At 41.3% G+C, this 19,831-nt stretch overlaps 1 protein-coding gene across 3 annotated transcripts in view; it reads left to right on the top strand.

Moving 5' to 3' along the window:
• slc38a4 (solute carrier family 38 member 4) overlaps positions 1 to 19,831 on the top strand; it is a 63,381-nt gene that overhangs the window by 31,860 nt on the left and 11,690 nt on the right. For all 3 annotated transcript variants that reach the window (XM_084447903.1, XM_084447904.1, XM_084447902.1), the window contains exons 5-13: positions 9,317 to 9,390; positions 9,857 to 9,949; positions 10,500 to 10,581; positions 12,272 to 12,354; positions 14,560 to 14,618; positions 15,350 to 15,604; positions 16,402 to 16,481; positions 16,582 to 16,682; positions 17,296 to 17,420. In XM_084447903.1, coding sequence (XP_084304029.1) covers positions 9,317 to 9,390; positions 9,857 to 9,949; positions 10,500 to 10,581; positions 12,272 to 12,354; positions 14,560 to 14,618; positions 15,350 to 15,604; positions 16,402 to 16,481; positions 16,582 to 16,682; positions 17,296 to 17,420 — 952 coding nt within the window. The remainder of the gene's footprint in view (positions 1 to 9,316; positions 9,391 to 9,856; positions 9,950 to 10,499; positions 10,582 to 12,271; positions 12,355 to 14,559; positions 14,619 to 15,349; positions 15,605 to 16,401; positions 16,482 to 16,581; positions 16,683 to 17,295; positions 17,421 to 19,831) is intronic.

Below are 19,831 nucleotides of genomic sequence, written 5' to 3'. Positions count from 1 at the left end.
CACGTTAGTACATCTGCCCCTAGATATTTAATTTACAGATCATAGTGATGTTACCAGATTTTCCCCTCTCCATGTAAACGTACAGGAAGCCCCCTTCCGCTTGTCTTTTCCATATGTTGCGACATCATACTTCCTCCTACACGACCCCAGCTATTCTGAGACCCCTGACATTCGGGAAGGTGGTGTCACATAACACCCATATGATGTGGATGGATGGATGGGAAGATTCCATCACTGACCCGGGAAACTCACCCCAGAGCAAAACTCATTTGTCAGATCTGCTTGTTGTAATGGAAGAGGGAAGAGAAGGAGAATGCTTGTCAATTAAAAATATCAATTTTTTTATCAATTTAAGACATGGTTGGCTGTGTGTGGAATAGGCCAGCTTGGGTGAACATTCCGTGCTCTTAATTAATTGAAATAAAAAAGATTTGTTGGTGTGGGTGTGTGAGACTGAGAGTGGCACAGGCTGTGAGGTGACTAGAAGGATGAATGAAGTGGTGAATGACCCCTTGGTGACCTGGGTGCTGTGGGATCCCCAAAAGAGCAAGATGACAGGGGGAAGTCTCGATTCTGACATAACTTCAGCATACTGATGACCATGAGAGTTAGTAGGCTACCTGTATTGTCATGTCAGTGGTCATGTCAATTGTCATGTCACCTTGACTTTCCATTAATTAATGCTTACGATTATGTTGTTGTTTTGAAAAACTCAAGTGCACAGCCCTCAACATAACATAGCATTCATGCTGAAGCATCTTTTCTTAAAGCAATAGTACTCATTTGTTGAAAATGTATGATATGCACCATGTTACTGTTGAAACTGAGTCCATAGAACAGAAGTGCAATGTGATGTTATAACAAGAAAGTCTACTTTTGAAAATGCCTCGGAACTTCATAATGCTCAAAACCATTTTTCACATGGTGACAATAAAGATCTATCTATCTATAACACATTGCACACTGAATTTCAGTAGCCTGTTCGGATATGAACACAGGTGTGCTTTGAGATTTTGGCTTGCTCTTTGGTGTGCCTTGGGCATAAAAGGTTTGAAAACCATTGGCACAGGACCACTTTAGCATGTGTGTGAGTTCTGTTTCGCCGCCCATTGCACATGTGCTGTGTGTCACTGTATGATGAGAAATTGAAAATTTATAAATAAAAAACAACTTCAAAAAGTCGCCAGTGACGGCGTGGCCGTAATGTCAGGATGTAACAATGAGGTGAAAGAGAAGCTGCATAAAGAGGTGCCACAAGCACTCTACATACACCGTTACGCAATATAGGCTTATTGTGTTGGTGGATTGCGTAAACAACGTGAACATTTCAAAACAGTGCAAATGCTGTATACTGTACATTTTTCTTTGGGTCTGTTGTGCATATTTTCATGAAAAAGCCAAAAGAACTTGAACCGACAGTGCAGCACGTAGAGCTTAAAGAGCAGATTGCAGGTTGGAGACCCCAGTGGGTCAATGTGTTGGAAAATGATGTAGGAATTTGATTTTCATAGAAACTATATAAAATATATGCTACAGTGACTTCAGGAGTTGTTTTTGTTACTTCTGCATCTTGAGCTATCTAGCTATCTATCTAGTTTTGTGCTATACCAATCTAGGGTATCTTTGTGGGTAAGTAAGTAAGTAAGTAAGTAAGCAGTGGCCCATAGGACAGGAGCCTATCTCCTGATTCTGAAGCTGGGTCGAACTAGTATTGTTCAGCCATTGGCCTACAGTACATAAGGCATTCAGCAATGTATTGTTGTTAAGATGTTATAAAATATCCCAGGGGCAATTGTCTACATGATTTATTTTTTACACGCATAACTGATGTTAAAATCTTTTAATCTCAACAACATGAAATTATGTTTTTCTGAGGTCATAGGCTAGTGCAAACAAAAATGGCAAAACGAAATACCAGTGCAAAAATAAACAGGCCTATATTAGGCTTGACTCACTGTCACTGCTTTTCCACCCTCCAATGTAGTCTTCTCATGTCAGATCAGGGAGAAGTCAGCTCTGTGTCTTGCGCACAATGAAGCTGAGCTTTCCCAGTCCCCACAAACACCAATATTGTAGATGCAACTTTTGCAATTTCGTTAATTTTAAATTTGTTAATGTTAAATTGGGCCATTCATTATTTTGCATAATGGAGAGCATGTCACCTTGACCTTGTTTCTTTTTTCTGCAAACGCAAAAACTATCATACTATTTTTCATGAAACCCGGTGAAGTGGTGTAGCATGGGCCAATTAAGAACCCATTCAATTGGCATCCACAGAGCCACAGAATGCATTCAGGGGTGGAGGTCTGTGCTCTCTGAGCACCATTTCTAGTTTTGTTTTTGTTTTTAAAGCCTAATCATGAGATAAAAAATTTAAAATCCTATTTATTTTTTTATTTTTTTACAGTAGGAGTAGGAGTAGTAAAGGGAAAATGCATGTTTAGCCCTGTTTTAAGGTTACTTATGATCATAGACAATGGTTCAGATCAAAAAGTTGACAAAACTAGCACTTTTGAGAAAGTCTGATAATTGCTCTACCACCGTTTGGTCATACAATGGATGAGGGTGGGCACCGTGAAAAATCTTTCAAAAATATGTTAAACTCTCGATTTCAAAGACAAGAAGCTCACCGAGGGGGTAATTGGTGTCCGTTGGTGTTCTGACATCAAATTCGCCGCAAAGTATTAATCCTGTAGGGTTTTATTGATCATTTTATGAAATCCATTGACTTGTATTGAAGGGACCGTTGTAGATGTGTAGATCAATCCGCAGAGGGGATTCAGGAAGCGGAACTACTTCAAGGCATTGAGCGAGATCGGAATTTTTTTGGCATACATCGTTGAATAGGTGAACACTATGACCAATTATGTGAACCAAAATGGTACAGAATGCTTTTTTCATTTCAGTGCGACTTTAAGTGAAATGAAGAGACACTTTTAAACAAAAGCAAATTATGTGCTGATGGGTGTGACAGCCCTCAGCCCTAAACACACATCTTTTCTTAATCTATATCATATGCTTCATACGTTTTGATCCATAATCTGGAATTTAAAGGAGCAGTAAAGGGAAAATGCATGTTAAACCCTGTTTTAAGGTTACTTATGTAGCGTGTTCTAGGGTTAGAGCTAGGACCATGACCAGTATAATTATGATTATACCGCGGTTATCACAAATATGAAGGACAATTGATTTTTATCAACTCGTATGGGGCACCACTGTTATGTACAGAGAAACAGAACCTTTATCAATAGTCTAATTTATTCATTAATCTCATTCTGTAGGCGGAGTCCTTGACTCAATCAAGTGACTTAAGATGACGTGGTCAAAAGTTAATGTTTATTGAAATTATACTAATCAATTATCAAAATAATATTATAACACAATTCAAATAACAGATGGAAAAACACGTGGCAATATGAAAACAGAATGACATCATGGGTTATCACAGCCTATCCTAAGTCTTCTAAGCTTACACAACACTTTGGCATCTCACACCACAATCATAGGCGACTGTTGGATACAACCTTAGTGGGGTGTGAAGCGCTATGTCCGTATGCTGTCTGGCTCGACGAAGGAAAGAAGCATGTGACGTGGTGGTCGCTCGGTTTGATGAAGGGGGCAGCACGCCTGCGCTCCCGTTGAAACAGTGATAGTAGCGTTGCTGAGCGAAGTTGATGTTCGCGGAGTTTCAAAGTTCAGTTTCAGAGTTCACCAGTCATTCAAAACCTCTGCTCTCGCCAGAGGTGGATCTTTGAAGAGTTGGTGGAGATTCCTAAGCCCCTGTGTCGACTCAGAGTTCTTAGATAGCGGTTCAGCATTCCACAGATACAAGCTGATTTGATCAACCAGGCACAAACTTAGTTCCTGGGTCGCGTGTTACTTGGAGAGACACGGACCCTGGCAGTTGATGGTTACAAGAGAACAAGAGAGAGAACAATGGCGTCTCACAGCTTAAATACCTGCGGCTTGTCGGGGGGTGGGTGCTAGTGACCCAGATTCGGTGATTGGCCAGTTGATTCGTGACCCCTCTTTTGGGGGGGTCCCAGAATTAAACAGCACTTTTCAGAATATGTTTTAATCCGATCTCATTACCAACACATTGGAAGGACATTAGTAAAAATGACATTATCATATTCAGTACATTGGCTGGAACATATAGAATCCAAACACTTGCATCTTTTAATCACGCCCACACGTTGGATTCACAATTTTAATACTGCTCTGAGCCCGTTCGCTCCCCAAACCCTGTTTATTCACAGATATGTCCCCCATTGAAGAATAAACACTGGCACTGGGAGCATGACTCAATCTGGTGTACGGCGGTTGGAGCTAGAGAGGGAGGGGGAGAGAGGCAGAGAGGAAGTGAGAGGGCCGTAAAGTGTGGCCTGTTCCGGCCGAGTCCTTTGAGGTGGAACCAGGACGTTGGTGTGAACAGCCCCCAGTTATCCTTTTTGCTTACACCGGCCTTCTCACAACAAAAGGGGGTATGTGGACGAAGTGCACACATGACTGTTAGGAGGAAGGAGCTGTGTGAGGGTGAAAGACCTTATCTGGCCCCATCTGGTAGTGAGTGTCTGCGCATGGCTCCTCCGCTACACTTATCATATACAAAGGTTCAGATCAAAACGTTGACAGAACTAGCACTTTTGAGAAAGTCTGATAATTGTTCTACCACCGCTTAGTTTAGTTAAGTTTATTTAGATCAGGACAGTGCATATTGATGAACGTGTAAAAAACATGTAAATATGCCAGATTGCAGCCCGGAGGCTAGTTTCCATCTGGAGTCCATTAGGCAGGTTGATGTTACAAAACAAGTTACAAGAGGTACATATATAATACACAGACACAGTACAATATATAAAACATAGAAAAATGTCATGCAGTAAGACGTGTACGCATTTTTGGTTGGCTCTAAGCCACACGGTTCTACCACCGTTTTGGTCATACAGTACAATTTATGTGGGCGGGCACCGTGAAAAATCATTCAAAAAAACATGTTAAACTCTCAATTTCAAAGACAAGAAACTCACCGAGGTGTTAGTTGGCGTTCTGACATATAATTCGCCATAAAGTAAGATTCTAGTTCATCTGGAAAGGCTTTTTAAAATATTTAGCATAGAACTATTTAGTCGCAGCAAATACGTGTGTAAACTTCTGCAAACTAGGTAGCAACATAAACAATAACAATAGCTACAGTAAGTAGTTCCGCTTCCTGAATCCCCTCTGCGGATTGATCTACATATCTACAAAGGTTGTGTCAATACAAGTCAATGGATTTCATAAAATGATCAATAAAACCCTACAGGATTCATACTTTGCGGCGAATTTGATGTCAGAACACCAATGGACACCAATTACCCCCTTGGTGAGCTTCTTGTCTTTGAAATCGAGAGTTTAACATGTTTTTGAAAGATTTTTCAAGGTGCCCACCCACATCCATTGTATGACCAAAACGGTGGTAGAGCAATTATCTGACTTTCTCAAAAGTGCTAGTTTTGTCAACGTTTTGATCTGAACCATTGTATATGATCCTAAGTAACCTTAAAACAGGGCTAAACATGCATTTTCCCTTTACTACTCCTTTAACCTGCGCAGGTTAGCTCGGCAGCATAAGTTACCATGACGATATAGAGCAGTGAAAAGTGATCCACCTTTGTGATACGGATAAAGCAGGCTTGAACCTGAAGTTATTGCGTTAACCCCGTAATCCTGTTTCGTAGTACATGGCCCAGGTGTGCCAGGTGCTGCAAAGAGCAGCAAGGACACATCATTACCAGCATCATGGAGTTTCACTTATGAGCCCATACAAGGATGTCTTTGTGGACTTGTATAAACTGATATGTATATAAATAACACTTCCTGTATTATCAGCAAGCTGCGAGGGGAGTTTCTCTTGCCTCCGGTGTTAAAACGTATCTGAGGAACAGCAGTGGCGATAGCTGGAACGGCAACCTGGCATAGTTTGTCATAAGCACCAGGAGGACAAAAGATCTGGTCTGGAAATCATTAATGCCTTTGCCAACAATCACAATAACAGATACATTGCTGTTCTATGAATATGTCATTGTACTACATTGTTCTTCTATGAAGATGTCACTCAGATGGAATACTATGGCTATCCCAAATACCATTTTACAGGCTTCGAATAATCTTTGGTGTTTCTGAACGTAACAAATACTCAAGTACTCATTCTCCAAAAAAATCTAAATGGATCCAGTAGGTAGCAGAATTGTATACTATATTATTAGTATGATCCCCCACTCTATCTATCTATCTATCTATCTATCTATCTATCTATCTATCTATCTATCTATCTATCTATCTATCTATCTATCTATCTAATCTAGACTTCCCTATCTAATCTAGCCTTAACTCTACCACGGAAAAGCTAAAATAGAACATTATTTTATTGTAGCATATTGACACAATACTAATATACATTTATTGGCCAGTTTTTGACTGTTCTGGGGCAGCCTCTATTCCTCTTCACCGGGGGGTTCCACCTGGGTTTGTTGGGTGATGTTGATGTTAATACATTGATTGCTGCACTTTAATGAGTAAAAACTAATATCGGAAGATCAAAATGTAAATATGTAGCCTTCTTATAGCTGTTTATTATAGGCATTTATGAAATGAATGGCAACAAGCGTGTACCAATCATCCGCAGTCTTGAGTTTAAACGGCTGCTATATTTTCTGCAAACCATCAGATCATGTCATTGTGCTCCCCGTTTTCAATTCTCCAAAGCTTCAGATATTTTCCTGGCACAAACTCCCCTCCCCCTCCTGGCACTCTTATTCAGCGCAGAGCAGAGCTGCGATCAGCTGTCAGTGTGGAGCATCAGCTGACTTCTGTTCACACTGAAATGACATCAGCTGCATAAAATGAAAAGGCACTTAGATTTGGTGTCATTGTTTGGAGAGGGGAAACGCTAGCTAATCGGAATCAGATTTTTTTTTAATTTGGACAACTTCCTCTGCCTCCATGGACCAGTCTCCAAATAAAATAAAATCATAAAAAATGTAACAATTGAGCTGATAATGTAATAATATACTTATATCACTCTACTTAAGTTGTATTTATTGGCTATAACGTGGCTCGGTCTTTGGTCCGACCTCAAGAGGTGGTCTCGGCTCGAACCAAGGTTTGCTGCTGCCTAATGTGAAATCAAAGGTTCGCACTTTCGGATCAAACAGACGCGCGTGCATCCACAAACCAATCAGTGTCAAGTATAGGGAGACGCACCCCCATGCAAGCGATGACGACATAATGTAGGTCTGCCACCAAAAATCATTTGGTCCGCTGGTGTGAAAGCGAAAGTTATGGAACTGATAAAAAAAAATTAAAAAAAGTGAAACGCCAAACAGGATTCTGGTTCGGACAACCATACAGCCATACAGCACCACTCTGAACTCTACCAAGCAAGCTGGTTTGACCACCACACATGTTGAAATGTTATTGGCTCAGTGTGAATACAGTGTAACTATACATTGTGTAGTCCTGGCATCTACAGGAGAGAAATAAGCATGGTTTACTGTCTGACTGCTTCATAAGAATACTTTGATCTCACCGAGATAAGGCTATGGTAAGAATTACAGACTCATTACTTAATATAGTTCTTGAGAATATTATGCGCAATGGTCATATTGTAGCTTGAGTGGTGCATTGAAAAAATATGCTGTTCTTCTGTACGTTTGCCTTCAGTTATTCGCTCAACGTGCTCTGTTTCCATGGCACCATATTGCATGTTCAATTCACTAAAGAAAGACATTAAGAGACATTAACCGCTTTTTCTTACTACCCCCACCCCCCCCCCCAATGACTTCGGGTATACTCTGTATACCCCCAACCACACCATTGGCTATAATAGTGTGGTTGAAACTGTTTGCTTGAAAAAGTGATTTAAATACTTAATATTTCATTAAATATGAAAATTTTCATGGAAAGAAGTGGCAGTCTTTTTTATTTGAAAATACATCTTAAAAAATGTGTAAATTTCATATTGTACAACAAAAGAGTAATTTTTTGTGTTTCAAACATGTGTCTCCCACTTCATTATTGAAATGGCTAATGCCGGGCTCAACTACAAGATTTTTGGGATGATTTATCCCCGATTCAGCCTTCTCGACAAACGGAGGAGAAATCCGGTCTGGAACATTAGTCGACACCAATGTTTGGTCCAGATGATCTTGTAATGTGAGGGGTTTACAGATCCATTCTTATACCTCCCGATCGGCTCGCAGACCCATCGGGGCAGCCCCGATCATATCAAACAAGTTTGATATTTAAGATTATTATGTCACTACTTTACAAGCGAGACGGCAAGCTCAGTGGTTTGTTGCTCTCTCAGGCACAATAAGATCCTGTAGTGTGATGAACCGTTATTTATCGTTAAATATCTTGTCGTGTGTGCATGTTTTAGATTCACGAGAAGAACATCTGTTAAGATTCTAACCGATTTAGAAATCGGTTAGGATTTTAAATATCCTGTATTGAAGCCTGGCATAAGTAGTAGAAGGTGGGCCAGAGATAAGTCTAAACATCAAGAACCACAAACAGGATGCGGGGTAAGGAGTTGTATTTTCAGCTGTACTTAAAACATTTCAGTAAATTGCAATGTATCGCAATGTACAGTATTGTATCATATTTAAGCAATAAACCACGAGAGGCCGTGTGTTATAGTGATTTGAGTTGTTAGGCACGACGCGAACCAAATAGTTCCCCTAACAAAAGGGTTGCCAAGCAACAACAACTACAATGCATTGGATCAAATGGGAGGCGCATTCATACTGAAAATGGAATGATATGCGGTCCCAGGTGTGTGTTACAAAGTATTTTAACACGGCTTCCAGCCAATCAGAATCAAGAACCAGAACTAACCGTTGTATAACGTAATTTAGTGTGATATGTATCAATCATATTGTGAAGTGTGTCATGATACGTATTGTACCGTGAGGTCCTTTCCAATATCAAACCCTATACATCGCCTCATATGAACACAAAATACAATTATACATTTATCACCATACACCCCACATCATACAGATACATCCCATCACCCACCACATTTATGCACACATACCTATAAACATTACATATGACGATGACATGATAATTATCTGGGTGCTTTGTTAAGTGATGCTATGGCAGAGGGGACAAAGCTCCTCCTAAAGTGTGCACGCTTCCAGGCTGGGGGATCTGTGGCCTGATGGAAGCAGTGTGAAGAGTGTGTTGACGGTTCCCGGGGTCATTGCAATGTTATGTGCTCTGCGTTGATCCAGACACTGTTGTCTAACTGCTTTCTATCCCTCTGTAGGGTCCTTCTCCTGGCGGTGGCCATCTTGTCACTATACTCCGTGCACCTGCTTCTAGTGACAGCAAAGGAAGGAGGTTTGTGTCACTTTTCATTTTAGCATAGTGATGACAACTTTTAAAAGTAGACTCTACAAAGGGATTAATGTCTCCCAAAACATGACCCATATAAACAATTTTTAAGGCATATCTCATTCCTCCCATGCATTTGCAACTGTATATTTGTTTTTTCAAGTTTCATAACATTTAAGAATCATTATATGGCCTAATATTTTTCATATGGCTACATATGACACTGTATGTCTTGTCATAAATGTGTAAGAAAGTGGCCAGTTTCATCGTAAACAACACATTTTCATATTCACAACAAATGCTATGCGATTCTTATACTGTATATTCCTATTGAGAGCCACTTGACCTCCCATCAGAGCACAAATACACAATATGTGCAGGCACAGACTCAGACACAGAGTACTGTAGCTTGTCTTTTTATAATCTTTGGCAAGTACCGACTGAACTGTCTTGTCTATTATTGTTCTGGCAGGTTCCCTCATCTATGAGAAATTGGGAGAGCGAGCATTTGGTTGGCCGGGGAAAATGGCTGCCTTTGGATCGATAACCCTACAAAATATTGGAGGTACTTGATCTGCGAATTGTCACTATCTGTTTTGCAAGTTTATTATATTTTATTAGCCTGATATCAGACAGAATTGTCAACTCATTACACTCCGTTGAGAACTTCAGTCTGACATTGCTTCCACTCTAACCAATTTCCACGGGGTAGGGAGATTATAGTTAGTCGTTAGTCCCGCCCTTGGTGCTCATTGGCTGATCATTAGAGCTCATTTAGCGCTCATTTGTCGATTATATTTTACTCAGAGAACCAGCCGTTTCACATAGCAACACCAACACCAAAATCAGCAAACTTTTAGTGGCCGGATTTGTACGTCTGGATTCAGGCTAATATTGTATTCCATTGTCATTACAAATGTCCAGAAGAGGACTGACGTGATATATTACAGCTCAGTGTCTTTGTCTTGGCCTTGGCCTACTCTACAAAACACCTGTGTTCGTGTATGTGTGTGTGTGCACACATCTTTGTAAGTGTCAATGTCCTCTAGTAATTTTGCTCCTAGTAATACCACTCATATACCGTTGTGTGTGTTCTGTGTTTGGTTTGCTCACAGCCATGTCCAGCTACCTCTTCATCGTGAAGTATGAGCTTCCTGAGGTGATCAGAGCCTTCATGGGGCTAGAGGAGATCTCTGGGTGAGTGCGTATGTGTGTGTGTGTGTGAGTGAGTGAGTGAGTGAGTGAGTGAGTGAGTGAGTGAGTGAGTGAGTGAGTGAGTGAGTGAGTGAGTGAGTGAGTGAATTGATGTGAGTGAATTGATGTGAGTGGATGTGGAGGCATACTGTACAGTCATGCAAACGGAAATACTTTGTCCTACCTCGTGGTGAGAGCAACAACAACAAAGGCAGCAAAGTTTTAGCAGAATGTCCAGACAACTCCAGACCACCTCCTTAATCAGTGTTGCAAAATAACCGCCAGGAGGCGTTGTAAAGGGATATATGTTATAATTATTGTGATTGATAGCATTTGCTACTGGAACTTATTCTCATGAGATTTCGACCCTCAACAAAATCCAGTGTTACCAAAGCGCTTACTCTTTCTTTCGCCGTCATTTCTAAGGTTAGTGTTGTTTTTAGTATTAGTATTGTAGTATCTTAGTGATGCTTTGTGTATGTTGCGTATTTGCACTATATTCATGAGTGCTGCAACATGAACTCTAATAGGCCAAGTATAGTGCAGTATTTCAGTATACTGTAATGTCTTGTACCTTATTGTATATATCTATAAATCTTATTGTAATTGTATCTACCTCTTTTCTGTACCTTGCCACTATGAAAATCCAAATGTCCCCACCCTGAGGAATAATAACTATCCTATCCTATATTATTAACCTGCATTATTCCTACTGCTGCGAGGTAACGCCCACTCGCTGATGTTGTCATTCAAACACTGCTGTAATGAACGGACTGAATATCATGAATTGGTCCACAGGCCTAATGGTGAATGCGTGTGAATAGGCTTGTCGTCAATAGCGCAATTATCACAAACATTTGAATAGATTTGAATAGATTTTTAATAACATAAAATAATAAGTCTTTCCTTCCTAAAAAAATAAAATAATAGAATTCTCAAGGTACTACCCTCAAACATCAAATGGTTGGACAGGGAGTTGAACCCGCAAGCCTTATGTTACAACTCTGCTGCACTAACGATTGTGCCACTTGGGCAGCCGTGTTTGGGTATGCCTTGAATCTAATAAATGTATTATACGTTGGTAAATACGGGTTGAAATTAAATAGTCCTCACTGGTTTAGTGCTATTCATTAATTGTATATTTCATGTCTTTACTCTGACTGCATCATTGACTATAGGGGTTGAAAATAAAGAATTTCAGAGTTTCTGGGTGTGAATCTAAAGAATTAATGAAGTGTGATCAGTTGGTAAAATTATATCCCCTCTAATAACCAATTTAATGTAGGCTACTGTCTCTGCTGTAGCTACTCCAAAAAAGCAGTTTGCAATTCAGACCAGTCAAATTGAAAAAACGCAGCCTATGCGACAGCAACCACTTTGTCGGAGAGGCCTAGTAGCCTACTACACTGTAGCAGTTCTATTGCATCTGTAGCAGTGCTCTACTGCCCCTCGTGGCTGTGGGTTGTAATACTGTTTTACCACTGCTGCCACTGTCATTGCTGCTCTCACCACAAGGTAGGAAGTATTGCAGTTTGCATGACTGTAGATGTATGTGTGTGTGTGTCTGTCTGTGTGTCTGTCTGTCTGTCCATCTAAACATCCAATGTCTGACCTTGAATTTGGTTTATAATTGGTCGATTGATTAATGAAGTGCTTTATGGTCAGTGACCTAGACTCTCTGCTTCCTTTACAGCGAATGGTACCTGAACGGAAATTACCTGGTAGTGTTTGTGTCCATTGGAATCATCCTGCCTTTGTCCCTCCTCAAAAATCTGGGTAAGGAGTATTTTTAAACCAAATTATGCTGCAGCTATAAACTCCATTATTACCTGTCTTCTTGCAATAAATAAATGGATGAGCAATGTATTCTTAAAGCTAAATGAGGATCAAACTGAAATCCTACTGATCGGCCCTAAAACAAAAAGAGAAATGCTGTTTAACAATGTGGGGAAACTGACATCCTGGGTTAAACCTGAGGTTTCAAGTCTTGATGATATCATAGATTCAGATCAAGTCCCACATTAATAACATGACAACATTTTTCCACTTTAGAAACACAGCTTAAGTACGACCATGTATAAATCAAAACAATGCTGAAAAATGTATGCATGCCTTTATTTCAAGCCGACTCGACTTAATGTAATGTACTTTTCACTGACTTCGTTCAACTCATTCAAAACTCTGCAGCTCAGGTATTAACCAGAACCAAGAGGAGAGAGCACCTTAGTCCAGTCTTAGCTGCTCTTCTCTGCAGTTTTTCACATGAATCTACACACAATACCCCATAATGACAAAGTGAAAAAAGCTTTTTAGAAATGTTTGCATATAAAAATGAATTAAATATCACATGTACTGTACATAGGTATTCACACCCTTTACTCAGTACTTTGTTGGGGCACTTACAGCCTCAAGTCTTCTTGGGTATGATGCTGTATTTGGAATATTTCTCCCATACTTCTCTGCAGATCCTCTCAAGCTGTCAGGTTAGATGAGGAGCGTCGCTGCACAACTATTTTCAGGTCTTTCCAGAGATGTCCGTTGTCTTGGCTGTGTGCTTAGGGTTGTTGTACTGTTGGAAGGTAAACCTCCGCCCCAGTCTGAAGTCATGAGTGCTCTGGAGCAGGTTTTCATTAAGGATATTTCTGGACTTTCATCTTTCCCTCCATCCTGACTAGTCTCCCAGTTCCTGCCACTGAAAAACATCCCCGCCAAAGAGTTCAATCTTGGTTTCATCAGACTAGAGAATCTTGTTTTTCATGGTCTGAGAGTCCTTCAGATGCCTTTTGGCAAACTCCAAGCGGGCTATCATGTGCCTTTTACTGAGGAGAGGGTTCCATCTTGACCACTCTACCATAAAGGCCTGATTGGTGGAATGCTGCAGAGATGGTTGTCCTTCTGGAAGGTTCTCCCATCTCCACAGAGGGACGATGGCGCTCTGTCAAAGTGACCACCTGGTTCTTGGTCACCTCCCTGACCAAGGCCCTTCTCCTTGATTACTCATTTTGGGCCATGCTCTAGGATGGCCAGCTCTAGGAAGGGTCCTGGTGGTTCTAAACTTCTTCCATTTTAAGATGGTGGAGGCCACTGTATTCTTCGGGACCATCAATGCTGAACATTTCTTTTGCAACCTTTGCCAGATGTCTCGGATGTCTACTGACAATTCCCTCAAATTCATGGCTTGGTTTTGGCCCTCACATGCACTGTCAACTGTGGGTTATTACTACTTTACATGCAGTACAGTAGACAGGAGTGTGCCTTTCCAAATCATGTGCAATCAATTGTATTTACCACAGGTGGGCTCCAATCAACTAATCACTAATCTAATAACTGCCAAAGGTGAGTACGCACTGAGTAAAGGGTCTGAATACTTGCGTACATGTGATATAAGGTTAATATATTTTTGCAAAAACTGTTTCACTTCGTCATTATGGGGTATTGTGTGTAGATTGGCGAGGGAAAAAAATGAATTGAATCCATTTTGGAATAAGGCTGTAACATAAAATGTGAAGAACGTGAAGGGGTGTGATTACTTAATCCAGACACTGTATTTTTTAAAGAAAGCTAAAAATGTATCTCTTCACTTTAGCCTTTAGCTCCTTTTGCACTTGTTTGCTACTGCACTCCTTTTAAAATGTTATATCTGCAGCCTATCTGGGATAAATCAGCCTATCTGGAAAAAAATCAACTTAAGAAAGAAATGTGTTATGTTGAGAATATGGATATGAGGTTGATGTGGCTGTTCCATTGAGTCGCTTGGAATCAATTGAGTTGATCACAGGGCCCATTGATCACAGTCCATCCAGCTGAGCTCACTGAAGAGGCACCCCGTCCTCCTTCATCGCTCCATGACACCAGAGACAGAGGGATTTTGGATTAGGTGTTGGTTTCAGTGGAATACTGCTTTTTAAAATGTTGTATTTTACTTGATTTCTTCACTTTTCCATCTTTATCTCACATCTTTATCACATGTTGTCTGTCTAGGCTACTTGGGCTACACAAGTGGGTTCTCCTTGTCTTGCATGGTGTTTTTCCTTGGTGTGGTAAGTTTTACTGATTGGTCCCACATTGAAATACCCACTATGAACAGACAGCTACTGTAACTAACATAACACCATGAACAGACAGCTAACACACACACACACACACGGAAGTGTCTGTAGCAAAGCAAAGGACACCCCCCGACTCACATTAATCAGAGAGATATTTTGAAGGGAATTCAAACAAAGATAGAGGAGAGTAGCATAGAGCTTGCTTTTATTTTTCCATTTGTTTTATATGTAAATTGGTGTTCTCTGCAGTCCCCAAGCCCCTCCACACACATCTGACCAATAAAGAAGTCAAGGATGTCGATCAATATGCACTGGGTGTCTTGCAGAAAGAACATACAGCACAGTACATTAGATGCCATAGTTATCAGCATGTCATCACATGTTGGGTTCATGGCAGCATTTTCTTCATTCTTACCAGCAAGCTGGGACAGTTTGTCTGCCCTTTTAGATGCTATGTATATGCATTGGAACATGATCTATCTGATAGCATATTATCAGGTAGATCTTGGCTAATTTAACTCACATTCATTTGAATTCTTTGGTAAAGACAAAGATGGGAGGAAAAGGAAAAATGTGATCTTAGAGTGTAACCTAATATCACACCCTACTATATCCTATTCTGATCTCAGCTTACAGCACCTAGCATCATTCTAATTATACATTTTACCAAAGGATTCAGTCAGTCTTCCTGTTTCTCTCTTTCCACGCCCTCACCCCAACAGCTGATCTACAAAAAGACCCAGTTGCCTTGTCCTCTGCCCTTCTTCTACCATCACTCCTCCAATCTCAGTATGAATGGTTCCGCGGCGCTGGGTCCCTATGCCCTTCAGAATGGCAGCGCCCTCATAGACTTCTCCAGGGCTGACATGTCCCCGGCCGCCAGCCACGATGCCCAGCACAGCACCGGCGTGCACTATGAACCTCACCCTGACAAGGAGGACATGTGCACACCCAAGTACTTTGTGTTCAACTCACAGGTGGGTAGACTGGTAGAGGGAGTGTTGTTTAAAAGTGTGTGTCTATGAATGGGTGTACATGTCTGTGCATGTGACTCTTTGAGTACAGTACAGTATGTGCCTTTGTGTGTTCATGCGTGTCTTGTGTGTTACTGTGTGTGTGTGTGTGTCTGTAAAATGCTATGCATTGCTTAATGTGTGTCTCTGAGTTCAGAATGTGCCCGTGTGTGTTTGTGCATCAGTGTGTGTTTGTCTATTTGTGTGTCTCTGTGTGTGTGTGTAACCTCTTAAGCACATGTACTGAACACCAGAACTTTTCTAGACATTACTCGGAGGAGGTGTACGAACGCAAATGACCAAATCAGTTTAATCTTGGTTTCATCAGACTAGAGAATCTTGTTTTTCATGGTCTGAGAGTCCTTTAGATGCCTTTTGGCAAACTCCAAGCGGGCTATCATGTGCCTTTTACTGAGGAGAGGGTTCCATCTTGACCACTCTACCATAAAGGCCTGATTGGTGGAATGCTGCAGAGATGGTTGTCCTTTTGGAAGGTTCTCCCATCTCCACAGAGGGACGATGGCGCTCTGTCAAAGTGACCACCTGGTTCTTGCTCACCTCCCTGACCAAGGCCCTTCTCCTTGATTACTCAGTTTGTGAGTAAAACGGGAAAATCCTTGCGTCTTGCATTGATTCAGTATTGAAAGTACATTTTATTTTGGTCTGTGTTTTCGAGTGTATGTGTGTGTGTGTGTGTGTGTGTGTGTGTGTGTGTGTGTGTGTTGGCAGGTCCAAATTGTATCTCTCTCCTCTCATTTCAGACTGCTTACACTGTGCCAATCCTGGCCTTCGCCTTTGTGTGCCATCCTGAAGTCCTACCCATCTACAGTGAGCTCAAAGAGTAAGTGTAGAAAATCACATTGATAAGAGAACATATTTCCCTCTCTCTCTCCTACCTCACACCAAAACTTTTTTTCTGTGACAAAACGTGTTTCTCCCAGCCGTTCCCGAAGAAAGATGCAGAACGTGTCTAACCTGTCCATCTTGGCCATGCTCATCATGTACATGCTCTCAGCCTTATTTGGTTACCTCACCTTCTACGGTAAGATAAAAGATACAGTAAATCACAATTACTGCTTACACTTATTCTCTACTGGTTATGCTTAGGCTCAGCCAATATGACACACTTGTAGCATATTGCAGTTTTTTCATGATTAGGCCAACTTTTTTTTTTAATCCATATTTACAGACACCAAGGGCAGAAATATGGTGAAAAGGGTGGCTTTCTAAGCGGAGTGCCATTTTTCATATTTCAGCGATGACGTAGCAGGGGGGAGTCCCCGACCCAGCAGGCTGTCGCAGCTATAGACGTCTATGGTCACAGCAAACTGATGAATCCAGAATAAGCTATCTGCAATAGCACATACTGCAGCAAATTTACATTCACTAGAAAAAGCAAATCCATCTAGACATTTTTTGTTATGGAAAACCATTCACACAGCTATCCTAATTTGTTGCATCTGAAAGATATGAGGGATCATGGGTGCACAGGTCATATTGTAAAATATGTATATTTATGTGGTGTCTCAGTGTCAGTGAGATATACAGTAGTCACGATGCTGGATATATAGGAAACGGACTGATTGATGTGCTGTATGTCTGATTGTGTGCGTGTAATCATGTAAATGTCCCTTTTCCCTTTCCAAAATACACAGATAATGTGGAGGCAGAGTTGCTCCACACCTTCACCAAAGTGTATAAGTTTGACACCATGTTGCTGCTGGTGCGCCTGGCTGTGCTGACCGCTGTCACGCTCACAGTCCCCATTGTGCTGTTCCCTGTAAGTACAACAAAGAAGTTACATATTTCAACTCTGAAAACTCCCATAAAACAAATAAAGGTCTATCAACATTAGCATAGTACTCTCTCTCTCTCTCTTACACACGCACACTAACATGCACACAACTCTCACATACTGTACATGGTTTCAGCATGACTCACGTATGTCATTCCACTTGAAGTCGACAGTCTGTGTTTTGTGTTAAGTGAGTGGGTTGTTGACAGCAGTAAGAAGTAAGAAGCACACAAAGTGTGAAATTAAACTGAAAGGACTGCAGGGAATAAGCACTCTTTGTTCTAGACGTGAAGGGACACAGTGCTCCACACTAGACCCTCACCCACCACACTTGCAGCTCTCCTTCTGAGCCCTTCCCATTTACCCCTATCTCTATCTGTCATAGTTATCATACCCTCCTTCTTTTTCTCTTCCTCCTTCACTTTCCTCCACCCACATTTTCTTTCCTACGCAGTGTTCACCAGCGCGGTTTTCATGGTATGCATCCCTTTTAGATTTTGCGTTTTGTTTCTGGGAAACTTGGTTATGTCACCCCTTGTAAATGCAGACTACACATTGAAGGGGTCCAGTTACTAAAGCCTATCCTCTGAGTCATCTACATGTACACACACAAACACTCACAGACATACATATCGGCGTCCATGCTTGACCCCCCTATATGGCCGTAGGCTATATTTGGCTTGGCCCTCGTTTGACACAAGGAGACCATAAACTGGGTCATAGGAAGTGTCATGATATCCTTTGTGTACACTCACACGCACATGCACAAATACCACACATATGCACACACACACACACACACAGATACACACATATGTATACAGTCTAAATGAGCAATAACAATTTTGAGTGGGTTTATATAGTTTCTAGGATGAAGAGATAGGTGTAGGGTACATTATAAGTGAATTCCTTTGTGGTGAGTGTTGTTACACCATTCCACCAGCAGAAGGCAATGAAGACCTGTCTAGCATCAGCCAGAGGATAGAAATGAGCAAGCATTGGTTGGGACAAGCAATGCGATTTTGTTAAGTGGATGGAGTGACACACACACACACACACATACAGTTTTGTCTACAAATTGGAGTGAAGACATCACATAGCCACGTCACATATCCACATACACAGAAACACACATACTCAGCCACATACGGGGAAAGAGCTTGTTTTGTTTTTGGTGGACTAGTGCAGTGCCCATTAGAGAGGGGTCCTACAATTATAGTATGATGTACTGTACAACATACCTGTGTGCTTGAAAGAATCTTGACAGTAGAGGTCCCCTGTTGCATTTAAATTGAAGTAGCTAGATGTAGCATCGCGTTAGTTTATGCAGGACACAGAGTCATGCGCCTCAGCTGTAATCAGCTGACAGCTGATTCAATTTCATTCCACCATTGCGGGGCCAGGACAGAAAAGAGCTGTGACCATGTTGATCGACCACAGTTGCCTCGGAGTGGCAGGGCAATCACTCGCCCCGAAATAGAATGTAGTGGTCAAGGGGAGGGGTGTAGAGCTTGATCATACTGTAGCCTGGAGGTAGGAGGCAGCTGTTCCTTTCATTGCCCTGTAGGCTAGTACCAGAGTTTTAAACTTGATGCGAGCTGCAACAGAAAGCCATTCAATCATTCATTCTCCAATCACAGCCCATTCTCATGACAAGGCAGTCCATTTAAAAGACTCCCTCTTACACTGCTCTCCGTTAATACTGCTTACTCACCAATACTGCATACTCATAATACTTTGTCCTACCTTGTGATGTCAACAGCAACAGCAGTGGCAGCGGCGGTAAAAAAAATAAATTAAATAAAAATTACAACCTGCAACCACGAGGGGCAGTATAGCACTGCTACAGGGGCAGTAGAACTGCTACAGTATACAAGGCTACTAGGCTTTTTTGGATCAGAGACAGAAGCCTACAAAGCATTGGTTATTTGAAGGGATATCATTTTGCCAATTGATCGGACTTCATTCATTCTTTAGATTCAAATCCGGAAACTCAGAAATTCCTCATTTTCAACCCTTATTTTCAACGAGTCAAAAAATAGCACTTAACGAGTGAGGACTATTTAGTTTCAACCTGCATTTACCAATGCATGATACATTTATTTGATTCAAGACATGCCCAAATGGTTGTCCAAGTGGCATAATCTGTAGTGCAGAAGTAACATAAGGCTCGCGGTCACTCCTCATCCTTCACACACACACAGACATACAGCAGTAGCAGTAGCCTAGTTAGTCTGCTCCGGCTGCAGTGGACCAACGAAGGCTGGTCAGAATAATCAGTTTGTTGGATTGTGGGAAGTGTGGTTCTTAAAACGCAGTGCCGATTTTATCACGACCAGAGGGGCTGCCAAAGTGCCGAGTTATCTCATGTAGCTTTAAAGGACAATGCTCGTTTT

This window comes from Borostomias antarcticus (genome assembly GCF_949987555.1).
Source record: "Borostomias antarcticus genome assembly, chromosome: 13".
In the NCBI taxonomy this organism is placed as follows: Eukaryota; Metazoa; Chordata; class Actinopteri; order Stomiiformes; family Stomiidae; genus Borostomias; species Borostomias antarcticus.
This window is presented reverse-complemented; position numbering and strand designations above follow the sequence as displayed.